The sequence below is a fragment of the Fundulus heteroclitus genome, chromosome 23 (assembly GCF_011125445.2).
Source record: "Fundulus heteroclitus isolate FHET01 chromosome 23, MU-UCD_Fhet_4.1, whole genome shotgun sequence".
In the NCBI taxonomy this organism is placed as follows: Eukaryota; Metazoa; Chordata; class Actinopteri; order Cyprinodontiformes; family Fundulidae; genus Fundulus; species Fundulus heteroclitus.
Genome location: NC_046383.1, coordinates 13,884,200 through 13,904,234, shown reverse-complemented (window position 1 = coordinate 13,904,234; position 20,035 = coordinate 13,884,200). Strand labels below are relative to the sequence as shown.

General features: G+C 41.2%; 1 protein-coding gene across 7 annotated transcripts in view; it reads right to left on the bottom strand.

Moving 5' to 3' along the window:
• si:dkey-237h12.3 (teneurin-3) overlaps positions 1-20,035 on the bottom strand; it is a 208,992-nt gene that overhangs the window by 99,080 nt on the left and 89,877 nt on the right. For all 7 annotated transcript variants that reach the window (XM_036127293.1, XM_012876933.3, XM_036127294.1 and 4 more), the window contains exon 5: positions 9,518-9,756. In XM_036127293.1, coding sequence (XP_035983186.1) covers positions 9,518-9,756 — 239 coding nt within the window. The remainder of the gene's footprint in view (positions 1-9,517; positions 9,757-20,035) is intronic.

Below are 20,035 nucleotides of genomic sequence, written 5' to 3'. Positions count from 1 at the left end.
CTCATACTGAGCATGCATGAAGCGACAGTGGAGAGGAAAACTCCCCATTTAACAGGGAGGAGAACCTCCAGCAGAACCAGAACCAGGCTCAGTGTGAACGCTCATCTGCCTCCACCCACTGGGGCTTAGAGAAGATTTAAAGGGTCTGATTACAAAAATTATCAAATAAAACCTATAAAGCATTCTGTCCACTTCATGATCAGGCACTACTGCCATTTACTATTTACTTAGTGTCAGGTTGCCACATTAAAACTCTTGAGATCTAAGATTGTGACCGAGGCAAATGTGGAAAGGTGTCAGATTTACTTCTATGAAGGACTGTTAATGAACTGATAGGATCCCAGAGAACAGGTTGTGTGAAGAACATTTAACATCATCATCAACTTCATTTTAAAAAAAGACTCATAAACAGACATGAATGCTGGCATTGGCATTTTGGTTCAGAGCTTTTATGAAAATTATTTATGCAAACAGCAAATAATCAAACTAAAATGAACTGCAGTATTAAGAGTGTGAAGTTGCACTGAAGATCGAGGAATATCTACTTGAGACCAGTCATGAATTATGCAGTAGTTCCTTCCCATACTTTGCTTCCTTGCAGAGATCTCCTTTTCCACCTCTGAATTTGTTTTTTGTTTTTTTTTGTAGCATTTAATCAAGGTCCTGCCAAAAAAACAAAACAAAAAAACAAACCAAATCTGTCGCCACAGGAAAATCTGCACAGAGAGGAGCTGCAGTTTGAGATAAATTGCAGACAATCCCTCCACTCACTGGACAGAGCAGTCAGCTCCTGGTTCAACATGTTGGTGGCTCGTCCCGCTCTACAACAGTCTACTAATCGGATCTGAAATGCCAAGAATCAGCTGTGGAGTCGGAGCATGAATGCAAAGCAGAACCTCTGTCTGAAAAGAAACAGACTGCATCAGCCTCTGTAAAAGTGACGGACAGCACCGGATAAAAGTAGGTTAGCGCGTTACGTGGAGAAGAAAAGGTAGCAGGTTCCTTTCTTTAAAAAAAAAAAAAACCCTTGAAGAAAAACAAGAAATGCATTCGAGTAGCTGCAAGACAAAATCAGCCTAATCAAGGGAAACGCTGCAGGACAATTACTGCATTCACACCAGGAGCTGGAACTGTACCGATGAAGCATCTTCCCCAATCATTTTCACATTTAGCACTCTGCTTTAGCCTTTAGGTAGACTAACTAAATAGCTTGTTTCTGCTAGAACACCCCAAAGTGCTGTCTGTGATGCTGCTGTCCCCCAGGGCCAGGCAGGCGTCATGCTTAACAGGAACGCGACAACATTTAACCTAAAGAAATGCAGCAGGGCACAGATGAGGCTGAAAACATGTTTCTCTGCCGGAAAGAACACTTCCTGGGTCGGCTCTTTGCTTCGTTTTTCAATCCATTTGAAACAATGAGCGAAGAACGCTCCGTTCTCTGCACATCTGTCTCATTGTAACGGAGACAATCGGTGAGAAGGGAAAGCGCGTGGCGGCGGCGGTCTCTTGTGTATCAGAGGCACAACAGAAGCGCAGAGGGCCGTCGCCTCTCCTCCGCTGTCAGCGCACTCGGCCCTGGATCTCCACTTACCTCATCAACAAATTGCTTTGAGGTGAATAGCCCTCAATTTAGAAATTAACATAAGTTATTTCTACACAGCCTAGGCCAGCTCAATTAATATTTATGGGCCAGGAGCGATTCTCTTCCAGAGCAGGAAGGTTGAGAAAGCGGTGGAACATCGACGCTGGCGGTTGAATTGGTGAGTTCATGCTTGTTTGAGCTCTGACATCCACAAGGCCGAGGCACAAACACCTTTTTTTCCCACCATAAAACCTAACATGGCCTTAAGAAAATCCTTCAAGGCGCTCTCACAGCAAATCCTCACATCAACGCGATTCCCGGTTGTTGCCACCAGACAAACACACAAGTGTCACACATTAAAGCCTTTTCTGTCTCTTTTTTTTCCCCCGGAAAACTAAGCGCCAATGTCAACCGAGGCAGACGTGTGTAAATCTGATTTCTAGATCATCAGTCGGAGGTCCAGGACAAACGGTGACGAGCGAATCGATTTGATTAATGCTGTTTACAACTTACAAGCAAAAGAAGTGGTACCGTGTAAATAGAACTGTTTATTTGTGACCCTAAACTGCTCTTATTATTGAATAAAAAGCATAATGAGTGCATCATAAGTTAATTAGTTTTCATGCCTCAACAAATAAAGTGCCTTTCTTTACACAGAGGAACAAAGTAAATAAATAGCAAAAACCTCGAGCCCAAATCTAGATATACTATTATTGAATTTAGAGCAGGTGCTGGGTTTGGGCAATCAATCAAAGGCGGACAGTCCCATTTTTCACCCAAAAACACGTCGGGAGTCAAATTGATGGCTATTTGGACGGCTGATTCACAAATACTGTTCATGCAAATGTATGCTTTGTACTTAAAATATGATTTATAGTTTATACTGTTCCATTGTATCGATTTATCAGTTTGTCACACTGAAACAGAGAAGAAGGAACCTAACATTAGCTTAGCAGCGAAGCAAGCGTCACGGTGTGCAAAGATCCTCAGTAAGAGCTGAGTTCATGAGACTTTTGTAGCTGGGTGTGCAGAATAAGGTAAACCCTGGGTGAAAACAGCAACATCTGTAATCATTTTAATAATAATATTAATAAGAAATGGAAGGAAAGAGGTAAAACGTGTAGGTTGGGTGTTACTGTGTGTGGGCCAAACGTGCCGCTTTCTAAACTCGGTTTTTAATGACTGGTGTTCTTGCTGAGAGCTGCGCTGCCTTCCTGCATGCAGCAGCTGTCGGCGGAGCCCCCGCTGACTGGGCCATGAAAACGAGGTACCGACCGGGTTCAGATCAGAGTTCTGCTGTTTAGATTCTCTGGTACAGAACAACAACGACTTTTCATCCATAATCAGAGAGATGAGAGACAAGATGCCCATCTGGAGTCAGAGGGACAAGAACAACAACAACTGGGAGCTCAACAGCTCCTGGATTATGGAGCTAAATATTATTTTATACTAGAAGCAGCTCCAAATAGCCTTAGGGGATTCTTAGAAACAAGCTGAGCCGCTCGAGGCGAACATGTCTCTGCTCTCTGGACAGTTTCTCCATCATTCCTTAATGGATAAAAATCCCTTCCATAAAACTGACCAAGACTTTAATTTATGAATCTGTCCTTCGTTCAGTAAAAAAAAAAAAAAAAAAAGTAGAAGCCATCCTGCTTTTCACTCACTCCTGTTTAATGAAGCCATACAAGCCATAAAGCTTCAGTTGTTTCACCTGGAAAATGATATATTTTCACAAGGCGAAGGAAAACATTTAATAATTCATGTTTCGTTTGGAAGACATTACTACGTACTGCCAACATTCAAAGGCGATCTGTTGTCAGGCCAGATGTGGTTCCTGCGCTCAGTCAGAGCAGCGAAGCTGGACTCGGTTCTGGCCGACCCATCTTTTATCAGAACAACTGTTGAAATTCTTCCAGTTGGGTCAGATTGTCATAATGGAGGAGACTCGCCTCAGCAGGTTTGCTTCACTGGAATCGCAGGAACCGTTGCACTCGATTAGCCAATTCCCAGTTTTTCTTCTTGACAGGACTTAGATTTTCATTTTATTAATAAAAACACAAAGAAAATAAGTTGGTGTGCTGCCGTAGACTTCAAACAAGGTCCATTTTGGCAAATAACAAATGCAGCTGTGTGTTTATTTGTCTTGGAGCTTATTTTTGAAATAATCAGGCAGCGTGAGCCCACAGTGGGAGAATATTAAAATATGAATGCACATTGTCACAGTTTCACTCGTGGCACCAGGTGGTGAATGCAAGATATGAGAAGTTGTGTTAACGTTTTCAGACACCTTGAGGCAAAAGTCAGAGGGGTGAATCTGTTAAACCCACACAAACATACACAAGAAATCCCCAGAACCAAGTGAGCTCAGGCTTCAGGACCCCTTGGGTCAGTCCAAAACATTTTAATAATTACGGCGGAGAAAAGGGAGACTGACTCCTTAATTATGACTCCGACCCTCCTAAAAGAGGTAAAAGTAACAGACTGAGGTTATAAAACATTTTATATTCCATATTACTTGTGTTATACTATAAGTGTATTAGAAATAATTAAAGGAGGGATTTCCACACTGCGAAAAGGGAAGTAAAAGCAAGTAAAATATTATTGAAATTAGTGTATTGGTGCTTGATTTGAGCAGGTAAGTTTAAATCATCTGCCGATGGAATAATATTTTGGCATTAAAATAGGTACAACTCATCTCCATCATCTTTTTTCAAGTGCAGTTTATTTAATCATCTTATTATAGGGGTTAAACATATTCATTTCATTGGCTGATCATCGTATTTACCTGCTCAGATCAACGACAAATGCACTCATTTCATGAAAAGTTTACTTATTTTTAGTTCTGTTTTTGCAGTGCAGTTGCACAATGGCTGTTACTTTTACTTCCTATTAGTGCTATTCAAATGGAAAATGAAAATCCCTACGCAAGCACCAAGACTGGTTTACCCAAGTAGATAAATCCATGTTCCCTATGAAATTATGAGGATTTGTAATAGGACCAAGGTGCAGAAAGGATCTTAGGGAGCGATACGGTAAACTGAAAGTTTCAATCAACAAAACCTGACGGCATGCACAACGAGATGAGGACATGAAACGTGGAATGAGCTACAGATATAGATGTGGGCGGGCCAGCGGAGGAATCCAGCGAGGAGAAACCAGTGAGTTTAAATACAGAGGGGTGGAGAAAAGGAAACAGGTGAGCAGAAGGAAAGCGGAGAAGCTGAGGGAGAGAGACTAATTAACAGAAAATGAGCTGATCTGGCACACAGAAAAAAACATCAACAAATGGGAAAACATAAAAACAAAAGCATCAGAAATAATAATAATCGTACAAAGAACAAAATAATAAACCAAAAAAACTGGACACATTAATATGGCAAAACCTAAAGGAACATAAATAAAAAAGAAAACACTGAAAACACAGAACATAGAACAACTTTCATTCATTTAGCACACAAATTCTATAAAATAATAGCACAGTAATCTATATTGTCTGTAAAGGAAATGCTTTCTGACTTTTTGACTCCAAAATTAGTCTTATTAGCTGCTGAGGACGATTTGCACGCTTTAAGCCCCTTATGAAGTGTTGTTGATTAGTGGAATCAACTGATTTCAAGAAGAAAAAAAGGTTTGGAAAGATTGTCTTGTGTCTGTGAGTTATGTGTCTCATCAAAGACTTCCTTATGGCAATACAACAGGGTGATGAAGCATTCTCCAAAATAACTACAGATGTTAACCTCCCTAACGTTTGTCCTTGGTCACTAATGCTGGTGGTGTAATCATGGCGCTGAGGTCATCATCTGATGTGGAGCTCCTGGTTCTGCAGCAGGGCTGTTTCACTCCACTCCTGAATTGGAAGCATGAAATTAGATCCTAACCTTGTTTTTTTGTTGTGAATTTACTGTGTTTTAGGACTTTACTACATGAATGGTCGCTGAATAGTGTTTCCACAGTCACAAGGCCAAGATGAACAGCTGCCAGGCGGAAACATTTTTTCTTTTCAGGGAAGCAGTACATGTCTATTTAGTCAGGATCACAACTCAAATCACTTCCATTCAGCGAACTCTAGGTACCATAAAAACTAAAAGATTTTATCATTATAACTATGAATTTATGTGGGCTTGTTAGTAAAAACTTCAACGTGCAGTAGTTTTAATTTCATTCACCTGCACACCTGTGATTTAAAAATAAGTTAATATGTAAGAGTTTGTAGCCAAAAATAATAAAAAAAAAGAACATCTCTGTTTCAGAATCTGAAGAAAGACACAGTGGATTCCCTCAGACTCACCGTTTTGTGTTTTATCTTACACTCGTTTTAGAAAATAACTGTTTATCTAATTCTCTTTTTCTTATTTCTCTTAATTAAACATAAAGTCAAATACAATTATAAAGCTATATATATATATATATATATATATATATATATATATATATATATATATATATATATATATATATATATATATATATATGGGTGTGTATGTGTGTGTGTGTGTGTGTGTGTTTCCTTTTACTTAATTAAGGACTGTATGTAAGGAGCTTGGTAAGGAGGGCTTTTCTTCTCTGGAAGTAGAAGCTCTTCAGATCATTTTAGCAACATTTACACAACAATTAATCTAGAACTGACAGCAACAGCCTTTCAAAACAACTGCTAAGTCAACTTTGCCCCCATCCCCTCCTCAGTCTCAGCAGTCTCCACAGATTTAGCGGTTCTTTAGGATGTTAATTCAAGCAACACAGAATCACTCCGAGGCTAATTATGTTAGAATCAGTTGTGTTGGTAATAATAAATCTGACTGCAGTAACGCAGCTGTGCGACATACAGCGCCTGTGTCAATTTTTCATATTTACTTACGATGTCACCATAAAACATATGAAATGTTTATTTGAAAGCATTGTGGAGCGGAAAATATTAGCGTTAGCATATATTTAAATTCAAACATCTGAACTGGACTGGAGTCCAAAACATCTCTTTATTATAAGACTCACGTTATGGAGGGAAAAAGTCAAGTATCCACATTATAGTATATTTAAAACCCTGAAAACAAACCCTACAAGGTCTACAGAAATATTTCTGATGGCTGAAAGATAAAACATGTTGTGACTGAATCGACTGTAGCAGAGCAGCTTGAGACAATAGCCGAGGAAGTTACATCTTGCCTCTGTAAACTGAGCACATTAGTCATTATATCACACTGGGAACCGCACAAAGTAACGAACCAGTTAAGTCAATGAAGGGATTATGAATATCGATACTGATGTAGCTCATTTATGACCTCTCCTCCAGGGGAGCACTTCGCCTCTCTGCTCAGCAATAAAACACTGGTTATATAGGATCTCTCCAACATCGCCATATATCTCTTTATACAACTGTGTCACGTTTCCCCTGCCTCCAAGCTGGGTGAATACTTCTACATGCGCTCAGGCAGAACCCACAGTGGAAGGATTAAGGGCCTGGATGACAAGGGAGGGCATGAGGGAAGATGAATCTGTAACAGGTTTATTGCTCTGGTCAAGATTCCAAAGGTTACCAAGGAGTCAGCTTTGACATATGCTATAAAAACAGCAGAAAAAGGGGGAAAAAAAAGCTTTCTTGTAAGAAATAATGCCCCAAGGAGGGAGAGTGGAGGGTGAGTATCTCATCCTGCTGACCGAGATAAAAGCGTTTCCTGTTTCACAGAACGGGAGAGTTTTAGTTCTTGTACAACAAAGGCGTTTTGGACCAATCTCTTCTTTACGTTTCATGTTTGTGAAACTGCTGCTCCTTTTATACGAATTTGGCTCCAAAACTTCACTAAAACAATCCTATTTGAACTTCACTGATGGCGCTTTAATGTAAACTGGTGTGGACATAAACGGGGCATTGTTCTGTGAAATGCTTGATCACAAGCGTTGGGATGATGCACGGCGTCCTGTCAGAACCGAAAGCAACAGCGTTTCTTCTTCCTACCGAGGGACGTACTGATGCATTGTCTGCATATCTGCCTGAAAGTTTGGTCAGATAGACTCCAGTGAATCATATCGGGACATCGATGGGAGAGGAACGCCATCTCCATTCTCACTCCCAGCGGCACGTCAATCATTCCTTCCATCTGACCGGCAGACAATTGTTCAATGCCAAAGCAGATAATATTCACCCGCCTAAATCTGAAATTCACTGCCTGTGGCACAAGGAGATAAACTGGTTGCATAAACTCATGTGACAGCTGGAACTGTACCTCGTCACCGGGTCCTCAAAAACTCAGAGGCGGCGTCGTATCGGTGTGCTTCCAAATAAACGGATTTGAAACAGTCCGCCGAGTTCTGAGGGTGAAACACTGCGCTTAGTAGGAGTCTGTTTATGATTCGATAAGGAAACCAGACCTACAATACCTCGCAATGCAATTTATACCCCATTTTATCGAGTTACAGCCACAAACTTCAGTCCATCAGCTGTAAAACAGAAGAAATGCAGCAAAACTGAGAGCTAGTGAGAAACGTTAAGGACTGTTGATTCATCACCGTACTCTGGGGTATTTATTACAGTAATGCTAAAGCTGTCATAAAAAGTCTCTTAAATGTCATCAGAGTCTTTCTGGTGATGCGTCTGTCCGTCCGTCCGTACAGTCGGAGCTCCAGCAACACAAATACTGCTTTAAAAACAAATCTTACTCATATCCACTCCAGCTACGTTCTGTTCTTGCAAACATGCAGCTAAAAAGCACCCAGGAACTGCATTTAATCATGTTTTCAGCTATATTCATATTTACTGGTGCCATACAGTGGGAACAAACAGTAAAGATGATTCAAACCCTCTGGTCACTTCCACAGCTCTTAAAGAAATAATTTGTTTTCCACGATAATCCTAAACGATACAACAATCAGCTACTGCTTATCGCGTCGCCCTAAACCAGAATCCAGGGTAACTCTGGAGCAGCTGCAGAAATCCGCAGCTCAGGTGGGATGGCACGTACAGTCCTGGAGCTATTTTAAATTGATTTAAGATTTCTAAAACAGGACTACTGGCAGACTTATGGTTGGCCGGTTGGTATAGTTGCGTAATCTGAGGTTCAATACTTTAACAGTTTAGGACCATCCTACAGCTAATACAACTATTAGCTGCGCTTTCTACACGTCTGGCGTTTATGGAAGACTGGCAAGGAGGAAGCTCTCGCTGAAGGAAACCCAAAATAAGTTTGCAGTTGTCCACAAGCCATGTGGTTGGACACATCTTGCATGTAGCAGCAGGTACTCTAGTCAGTGGAGACCCCAATCTTACTGTGTGGCATATAAGTACCACCAAAAGCACCTTCCCCTCCATCAACCATCATGCTGTGGAGACGTTTTCTTCAGCAGGGACAGGGAAGGAAGTCGGAGTGGAAGATGGATGGAGCTAAATGAAGGAGAATCCTGCTGCAGGATAACAGCCCTAAACATGCAGCCAGAGCTACAGTAGGATGGTTTACATCAAAGTATATTCATGTGTTGGAATGGCCTAGTCAAAGTCCAGGTCTAAATCTAATTGAGAGTATGTGGCAATGTTTGAAAACTGATGTCGACACGTGCTTATTCTAGCTGTATTACATTAAAGGGGGGACCACACTGTGAAGTCAACACCTTTCAGACTTTACAAATGTGAAAAATGTTTAAGGGGTGAAAATACATTTGCAAGAAACTGTGAAAGGTAAAAAAAAAAAAAAAAGAGAGAGAAAAAGAAAATGGTGTGTTTCCATAAGTGAGACTAAAGGAAAACTCTGCTTCATTCTCATTTAAAGTTTCTGGAGCAAACAGGCCAGCCTTATTTATTTATTTATTTTTTTCCTTTTAAAGCTGTTTTAAAAGCTGTCAGATTCATGAAGGCAAATACATTTTAAGAAACGTTCCCATGCGTGCAGTGCAACCAAATTTCAACTTTGCTCAAACGCTCCGGCTGCTGTAATCCTCCCTGAGCCTTACCTATGCAGTAGCAGAGAATGATGGAGAGCACCACGGCCACGGCCACGGCGATCAGGGCGGTGCATTTCCAGGAACAGTGTTTAGGGGACTTCTTGAACTTGAAAGCCCCCCTGGACAGCGTGTTTCTGGGCAGAGGGCGTGCCGGCGTGGAGTAAACGGTTCCTGTCGCCATCGTGTAGCCAGGGGCTGTGGCGCCGAAGAACGGCGTGGTTCCTGTCCCCGTTTTAAATAGAAAGTGCCTGTGGAAACAAAAATGAACATCAAGATTAGAATCTTCTGAGCGTTAAAGTTGAGCAATCGATTTAATTTAAACTACCAAAACGTCGAATAGAACAGTTTAACTTAACTGTGTAGGAGGACCTCAGCTATAATCTAATATCCAGAGTTATCCTGACACTGAGAAAGGTCGACCAAAAGTACATCATAAAAACAATAATCTCACTTTTGCCCTTTTACAACCGGGCCTTTGCTAATAGCCCATTATACCTGGGGTAATTAACAGGGTTTAATCAAATGCACCACAGAGTGATCGTCTTATTAACTTTTAAACCCCACGTGAAAAGCTCTTAAGTAAATGAATTAAGTCTTGTTGCCACACTTGCCACTACTTAGAGATTAATACCCAAATGCCTTCCGGCTTATGGGGACAGCCAGGGAAATTGAACAAATTGACCACGGTTTGCAGACATTATACCAGTCTGCAGCTGTATTATGATCCCGCTTTATTCATTTTTATTTAACCAGGTTCTAAAGGAAATTTTTACAATTTCACACTTGTTTGTTTGCATGTTTTAATAACTTCAATAATTAGGAGCTTCAAAGTAAAGATTTAAATGAATCCCACACTGTTCTGCTGCAGTTAATAAAATTCCTGATGTGGGTTTAAAAGACAGAAACAGCTGTGCAGAATTTATTATCAGCATAAAATAAAAAACAAAAAACAAAACATAGAATGGTCATATCTCTTTTAGGAAAACAAAACTTGAAATAGAAGCATGAACGACTTGCTTAGGGTTATTTTATTATTCAGGAAAGGCTGCTCTGCATGGACACTTCACATGCTCTCTTGCACTCATTCCACCTAAGGGTGCCTCTCCAGCTCCGCCCCAGTTGTTCCTCTTCAACCGGAACATTTTGGGTTGTGTGGCTTAACGGTGTCCTTCAAAATGTAAAAAGGTCCCAGTTTCCAGAATCTACTGAAATAATCACATGCAGTTCAAACCGGGGATTTACATCCGCTGTATTAAAACATGTTTAAGCTTGTTGACGTTGAACAGACTAAACCGCTTCTTTTTGTCAGTTAGGATTATCAACATTATTTCTATTTGCTAGATGCCAAAATAATGATGGATTTCTCAATGCTTTTAATCCGGCACCAGAAGTGAACATCATGTTTTTAGCATTTGGTTGGAATCGACTTTTAAAGTGGGCTCAAACGTTTTGGGTATCCTTTCTTAGACGTCTAAAGGAGCGTTCACATTGATTGTGAATGGGGCGGGACGAGCGACAGATTTACATCATATCCCTAACACAGGTGCAACACAGGAGCAACATGAAGCAAAGCAACGCTAAGCGAGGACACAGAGGCAATCCTAGCAACGCAAACGGGCAAACCAATCAGGGAGTAGATGTGACTGTGACGTGGGGTGTAGGACTGCATCATGGAAGACAAGCTGATAGTCTGTGGTCAGCCTGAGTTGTATGATTCAACTGATTATTACTACTGAGACAAGTCCAGCATCACTAGATAGCACCATTATACTGCCGTATTTCTGGCTTGATAACGTCAGGCGAGCACACCGCAAAAACGGAACTAGAAATAAGTAAAATGTTCTTAAAATTTGTGTATTTGTCCTTGATTTGAGCAGGTAAATAAGACGATTTGCAAATGGAATAAGATTTTTGCGCTTAAAATAGGAACAATTCATCTCCATCATCTTATTTAAAGTGCAGGATGTCTAATTATCTTATTTTAGGGGTAAAAATGCTCATTCCATTGGCAGATCATCTTATCTACCCGCCCAAATAAAGAATAAATACACTAACTTTAGGAACATTGTACTTATTTTTAGATTCGTTTTTGCAGTGCAGCAGTATTGATCAACAGACGTATGTCGACGATAGAAAACAATAAAATAACGATCCTATCTGAAGCTTACAAAGCTCTGACGTGATCATCTGGGCAACGATTAAAGCATAGGAAGTTCTGGAATTGAACAAATATAAATAATTTTGATAATCCTAACTGACCTAAAGAAGAAAGTCTGGGTTTAATCTGATTTAATCTCAGTTAGGAAAAAAAAGTACCTGGCTTTAATGATAACCGTCTTCCATGAACAAAATAAGCAAGAACAACAAATTAAACTCTGTTCATGCAGACAGTTAATTAGGCTCTGAAACAGACCAACTTCTTCTTCTTTCTGCACTTTTAAAATTCCTATATCAGACTTTGCTTCACTTGGCTGGGTGACGTGTTTCATGTCTGGATCCTGAGAGGAGAGGTCTGCTAAGGTAAGTGCACATTCAAAAATACCAATATACTGATAGACCCCTGTTTGCTCGTCGATTATTAGTGTAGCATCTGTGAATCGTCTGAGTAAAGGCTGTGATTCTTCACTAAAGAGCATGGCATCTGGCAAATTGAGCGGAAAATCTAAAGCAGAAGGCTGCAAATTCACGTAGTTCCACTTAATAATTAGAAGAGCTCTGAATCTTCCTAAAGTGTTCTGTTTCTGTCATCAAACACTTCAGTGTGAAAGGATTTTCCTCCCAAAGTTTTCGCCGCAGAGCGCAGTGTGTTGCTGTCGCGGGAAAAAAAAAGAAAAAAAAAAGAGAAACTCCATAAATGTGTTCCCCATGAGACGGTGGCCGTGCCTCCACGCTGCCGCTGATATTTCAGGTGCTGTTTGTCTCCTGGGAGGACGTCTCCCAGGTCAGACCTGCTCTGATCAATTCTCGACTAAAAGAACAAATGTCAGATTTGGATCGTTGAGCTCCTCGATGCCCCCGACTGACACGTGCCTTCATGATCAGACGGGGATTCCATTTAAAGGTTACGGCGCCACACTGATGGAATGACAATGCAGCGGGCATTTTTGACCAGGAAGCGTTCTGATTCCTCGTTCTGAAGCAACCGGGACTGCAGCCGAGGCAGCAGACTCCGCAACACGAAGCTCGCTATGAATTGAGGTCACAACTTGCAGAGCGTTGGAGGCGGCAGACGGGCAGACGTACAGGCAAATAGACCCCGCTGTCGGGGGAGTTAAGTGTGAGTAGATGCAATCTGATGAGGTAGACAGACTCCGGGAGTCGTGCACACGTGTGCAAGAGGAATCTGCACTCTATCTGCGGAAGGTGAATGCCTAATGCATGTTGGCTAGATAGTGCCGAAACAGTGTTGCCTGAAAATAGATGCAGGGAAATCTGTGCAGAATCTTATTTAAGCAATGCTATGAATATATTATTCTCTTATGGCCTTCAATCCTGAGGCAGCTGAACTTGGGAAAAAAACTGAAAGACTAACAATATGACATAAGGTGCCTCACAAACATATTCACAACAGCTGAAAGTTTTTCCATTTTTCTGTGTTGCTGCCACAAACTTCATTGTGTTCATTTGAATCTTCTTTACAACAGACTAACACAAAGTTGAGCACAAATGTGACACAAAATAAAAATAATAAATGCCTTTCATACAGTATACTGTATTACAAATTTACCAAATACTGTCTACAACCACGTTTCTGTTGAGGTCTGCCTCTACAGCTTTACACATCTAGAGATTGAAATATTTCCTTGTTGAAGAATGTTGTCCAGCTTGAAGGTCAACCCCCCCCCCTCCCAACATCAAGTCTTTTTCAGATTGTGACAGATTTTGCAGGATTGCTCCACATCGAGCTCCAACCATGAGCACCTTGCTCCCCAGGTTTGCTGTGTTGCCTACATGGTTTGTGGCAAACAGGTCCTGTTGGGGAATTTCTTTCAGCAATAGCTTCTTTCCTGCCACTTTTCCATAAAAGCCAGATTTATAATGTGTACAACTAATAGTTTTTAACAGCTTATCCCCACGGTGACCGGCCATGTTTTTAAAGGTTTAAGGTTGGGGTGGATGATAATTCAAAAACAATATATATTGATCGATAGACGTATATTGATGAAAGAAAAAAAAAGGTTAAATAAAAAGTTCAATAGAATAACAGTTTTCTTTCCTTATACATTCCATCCATGTAGATTAATACTACAGTCGTTACATCCCGCCAACCGATCACAAACACAGACCGAGGAATTAAGCTTCGCTAAGTTCAGAGAGCATGCCTTCTTTTTTTCTTTTTTAAAAACTTGCAGTTTTGGTAAAAAGTTGGTTGAATAAATGTTTGAGTTTGAATTCAGTGTTCTGTATCTAAAAATAGGTCGCTAAGCATTAGCATAAAATGTCCAGGGCTGTACTTAAAATATATGTTTTATATTTGTTGATAATTATCGATATCGATCAATATGACTTTGATTTTATCTATATGTTTTTTTTTTCTATATACTCCAGCCCTATTTTAATGTGTGATGGATTGGTCAGAGCTCTGGGAGACCTTCAAAGCTTGGGTTATAGTTGCAGAACCTGGACCTTCTTTAAAAGCAACCAGAACTTTCTCCCTGACCCGTTTGCTGGGTTGCTTGGTCTCCATGATGCATTCAGGATGCGATCCATGATTTCTCTCTAATTTTCTCTAAAGAGCGTCTGAGGCCAGAAACAGAACACCTGCATTTATACTGCAACGTAACTCCAGGTCTGATTCACTTATCAGACGGCTTCTGATTGCACTGGATTTCATTTTGGGACACCGGATGAAAAGGGGTGGATTAAAACTGTGTGCTGTGTTTTTTTTTTCAACGTTATGTGTAAAAAGTTCTGATATCCAAGCACCATGTACCTTCCACCTCACAGTTATTCTCCACTTTCTTAGTCTGCATGTGCAGTGAAATAAAAGGAAGTTATTGGTTTAAAGTTAATCAAATGTGAAACAGCTTCGGGGGTGAAAATACTTTTGCAAGGCACTGAAGTATACTACTAAACACCAGAATTGACAAAGACTCCTGTATAGGTGTGGAAACGTTTTCAGAAATAACCGAGTGAAGGTCCAGTTTCCTCCGATTTAAGCCTGTTTGCTGTTGCCATGAACCTGGATACCTGCGAATTTGCACAGGCATGTACTACAAAACATACCAGACATAAAAAAAAACTGGAATTACATTTCATTTAGAAAATCTGTTCTGCTGAAAATGAAAAGTGGGTGTTCATCGCAGGAGACCAGTGAATAAGAGAAAAATCTTTATGCACCAGCATCGCAGACAAATTCCTTCTTTGGACATTTATTACACTTGACATTTAAAGTAATTCTCATGTTGATGGCTTTCATGTTACCCCTCTGTCTTTTCTCTCTAAAACGCAGACTGAAGGGGTCTGAAGATAAACTCCTGTTGGACATGATTAACAAACAGCAGACTTGTGTAAATGTCTCCTGCTATAGACACTGAATGACCGGCTGTAATTGATTCCAGTCAGTGTGATGCAACATGGCACATTACTATGCTAATCCAGCCAGTGGTGTGTTGTGAGCGCAGGAGAGAGAGAAGGAAGAGAGACAATCGGCAGAGTGTGAGACTGAGAATGAATGCCTGCTTGTCGGTGAGATCGCGGCGTGTTGCTGTGCACGCCTGTCTGTCCCGTTGAGGAGCCTGAAACACAAAGGCGGCAGCCGGCCTGGTCTCCTCTGCACTCACAGCGTTGCTTGTCATCATGATGACATTTAAAAACATGCTCAAAGAGGACAAAAGACTAAACAGGGTGTGGGTGGATGTGTCCACGGCTAAGCTCCAGCTGTACGGGGGGAAGAGAGAGAGCGCATAAGAAACAATGAGGACGGAGGCTGCAGAATGTGTAATCTGCATGTTCTCCTGTGTGAGCCGCGGCGACGCAAGGTGAGAGCTGCGACGATCAGGTTGCTTTAGATGTGGCCTAAGAAACGACCACATGTGCGATTTGACTTTGCAGCGACTTGTTTTCACACTTGCAGCGGTCTCGCCGTCAAGGCGCCACCTGGCCTGGTGACAGGGGGTCTGCCAGCAGGTGCCATGACGCTGCTGCTGTCCGCACCACGTGATTCAGCGTCATCCCGCCCAAGGAAAGCAGCGGGACGCCGCCTTGGATCGCTCCTACAGACGGCTCAGATTAGTAGCATGCGGGGGTTTTATCATATTTGACCCGTCTGTCTGTGTTCGACAGGAAAATAGTTTAGCTCCTATGTTCATGCAACCATCAGGCATAACATTATGACCACTCTCATAAAAAAACACAGCCTGTTGCATGAATGCCTGATCGTGTTGATGGCACCCAACAGCTCGTGTACTCTTCCTACAATACTTGTTTTAGCTTTAAACATAGATACATTTGGGAGACGCTTGCTTTTATATATATATATATATATATATATATATATATATATATATATATATATATATATATATATATATATATATATGTGTTTCGCTGTCTTGGATCTATGCTGATTTAATAAGCCGATATAAACACTTTACAGCCAGGTTTGCTTTGAGAAAGAGCTTCTAGGATCCTGGTTCTGCAAATGGTGGGAAGCTTTATTGCAGCAGACACAGACTGCTCGACACCTGCGTGTGTTCCCATGGTGGTGCTGCAGACTGGTTGGTCTGTGCGCTTTGCCGTCTCCATCTGAACAGTGCAAAGCAACGCAAAGTTCTCTCCTTTTTTAGATTTCCTCAGTTTCCGTTCCTTTTACCGTTTCTCTTTCTTAATCGAGGAGATTAGATTGTAATGATGGACTTTTTGTTTGAAAATCAGACTTGGGAGGATAAGCCTAAAATTGAGCAAGCATTTTGAATATTTATTTTTAGATTCTGTTTTTTGTTTAAAACAGTAAAAAGAGAATAAAGAGGCCAATGATCTGTTATTTGGGGTTGTTTAGAGATAGGGGAGTAGTTGCTCCACTTGTTCCACACATATGGAGGTATGTAGTCCACTAGACCCCTGAAGGTGCCGCGTGGTAACCGGCACCAAGATGACACTTAAAAGTGAGCTGCAGGGTGACGCCTCCCTGAACCGGACATATTTCTCCAGCGCATCAACCAGACAGAAAGCTGAGAAAATTGAAGGCCACCTTCTTCAGCTATGAGGGTCACATCCCTTCAGTTGGTGGCTTCGAAATCCACGGGGGTGAGCATGGTCACCTTGACAGCTATCTACAATGTATCAGAACCAGTAAGAGAAATGTAGCTGTTAGTTTGGACCGCAGACGGCTGACCTTTGCTCCCCACATGGAGGACATCAGGGTCTATTTCTCTCACTCTGCTGAGTTCTCCTACTGCTCTCCAATCTGCATTGTTTGTTGTTATTTCAGTTTCTAACGTTTTGTTCTCTGTCAATTTTCTCTTCATAGAAGGTACACCTGGTCTGGCGTTCTGTTAGCTGTGACATCATCAGGGGAGGCAGATCATCCACTATTACCATCTAACATAGAAAGTACTCCTGGGTCAATGTGAGCTTCTGTGCTTTCTGTGTCTCTGCTCTGTCTTCTCTAAGCCCCAGTGGGTGGAGGCAGATGAGCGTTCACACTGAGCCTGGTTCTGGTTCTGCTGGAGGTTCTCCTCCCTGTTAAAGGGGAGTTTTCCTCTCCACTGTCGCTTCATGCTTGCTCAGTATGAGGGATTGCTGCAAAGCCATCAACAATGCAGACGACTGTCCACTGTGGCTCTACGCTCTTTCAGGAGGAGTGAATGCTGCTTGGAGAGACTTGATGCAACCTGCTGGGTTTCCTTAGAGAGGAAACTTTCTGACCAACCTGGAGGATCTGATGGAGTCTGACTTTGGAAAGTGCCTTGAGATGACATGTATAATGAATTGGCACTATATAAATAAAATGTAATTGAGTGTATAAATTAGGCCTGGCCACCTGTGACCAGGTCACCACATCTCCACTGTTCGCATCTTTGAACCACTTGAGGAAGTCTGACCACTGAAGTTTGGTTACATCCAACAGCAGCTGCACTCTTGGAGACGCTCTGCCTCGATCATCTATCCATCATAATCTGGTCTCTTCTCAATCTGGCTCAAATCCTCACAGATGCTCATCTTTCCTGCTTCTAACACCTATGATTTGTTAAAAAAATTAATTTTACTGCCTAATAGAACCCACCCATGTGACAGGATGAAGAGATAATTAATGTTATTTCCTATAATCAATGCTAAAACGTCAGCAGTCATAACAATATGCCCCATCAGTGTATTTTTAGACAGTCCTGAGAGCCTAACTCTAACACAATCGAGTCATTTTGAGAGACACCTGTGGTGAGGGCTGCTCCACTATAATGTGTAATAACTGTTTATATCAATAATTATTTCTATTGCCCCACATTGAGATTCATTACACTGTTTCAAATTCTAGTCAAAGAATATGTCTGGAAGATGTGCGTAATTACGAGCAGCAGTAACAGTTTATGAAGTTGACTAAAATAAATAGAAAGTGTTGCAGAGCTCAGAAACTGCCGCAGACGTGTTTGCTTGGCACTAAAGATGTTGGCAAAATAAATGCGAAGGCAAACACGCGAGAAGAAGATAAAAAAAAACAACACATCTTGAGGATTACTACTTTATCTACACTACCATCCACACTGGCCGGTAACCAGCAAACACTTTGAGCTCCTCTCAGCTCCACAAGGTCCGTTGGCCGGTATCTCACACATGACTAATCAGTCCTGTTGCAATCATGACACAGCGAGTGGCCATAGACGGCGAGAAAAGTTCAATTTCCTCCCCCCCCCCCTCTGATGTGGACCGTGACGGAGTCGTGATTTACATGTGCGCACCACACACTTATGTCCACACGTACGCACAGACACAGACCAGATCCCACGTACTTGAATTACCGCTCCCATTCTTTCTCGCCCCCGAGAACAATTCCTGCACATTTTCCATCAGGAGAAATGAACTGGCTGTGGGACACTGTGGCGCGTGATGATTTTAGAGCTGAGACATAATTTCATTTCACCGAAGGACTCCCTTGACACGTGGATCCAATGAGGATTGACAGTACATTTATAACGGCGGCGAGCGAGGCCTTCAAGAACCGATTTCTGAAATATCATAACGACAGCCATGTTTGAATCTCATTGAATTTAAGAGCAGGAAATTCTGAAGTGGGCTCCAAAGGACAGCAGCAGAAGCTCACCTTAATTTATTCAATGCATCACAGACACTCTGGAGCTTCTCCCTTACAAGATAATGACATTAAAAATACAAATTTCGATCCCACTTGAATATACTATTTAAAACAAAGGATTAAGTATTGCATAAGAATAATTGCGGCGTTTGTGTATTGGGCTCTAGGGAGACAGACAAAGACATTGCACTTCATTATACAAAGGAATTCAATGGAATATCTAATTGAAAGCATCACAAAACCCTATTTTGGTGAAGCTGAGTGGTGAGTAAGAGAAACCTGCAGGGTGAATAAAAAGTACTCCTTTCTTTTGTACATCTCAATGTCTCCTCAGCGCCTGCAGAATATCAAGCAGTCACCGTTCTGCCCGATGATACTTCGGAGACTGGCTGTCTTAAAACAAAACACAATGAGACTTAACTTAGAATTGTTTCATGGCATTATCTCAAGTCTATGTGAGAAATTAGGACGGGGAAGAATATCGTGATGTTAAGACACATCAACACTTCTCATCAAGGTGAAGCCTGACTCTCAAAGCGTGGAAGTAAGTGCATGCAGATCATGTTCTTTTTAAGCCATTTTCAAGCTGTCTTTGAGGCCCTGATAAGAAAGCGGGTGCTTTAAGTTTGACATCCTGTGTTTATGTCTAAGATTTTTATTTTGCAGCAACAAAAGAAGCCGCCTCGTTGCATAAGCTCTAGGTTAACGCTGGATACATCATGATGACGCAAGGCAGAAAAGGGTGATGTCATTTTAGACCGATCAGGCCTGAACCTGATGAACTTCATCACCAGTTTTAATGATTTCCATTCCAACATTTCTGCCACTTAGCATTACTGTTGCCTGGTAGTGTAATCCGTTTGCGACATAATTGAATAAAATGTAGTTGCTACGTTTGTTTGTTTGTTTTGTGAAGTAAAATCAGTAGAAATATTCACAATGCACAGTGACACACTGCAGACAGAAATATGTTTCATCTAATATAGAGCAGCTGCTGGATTCCTTGTTATTATTTCCAATAAACAAAACTTTTTTGCAAAAGTCTCTCTCATGGCAAGTCAAACGTGCATCTGTTTGCGAAGACAATCACCTAATTAAAGAATGTATATGCATATTTTGCATATCTAAAAGTTATCGCATAGATGTTTTTTTATAGATCTTTATAATATTTCTGTTGCTTATGCAAACAATCACCCTGAGACATGATGTCTGATTGTGAAGATGAAAACTAATACTATGTCCATATTAACAGCTATCCAAACAAATAAATACTAAAA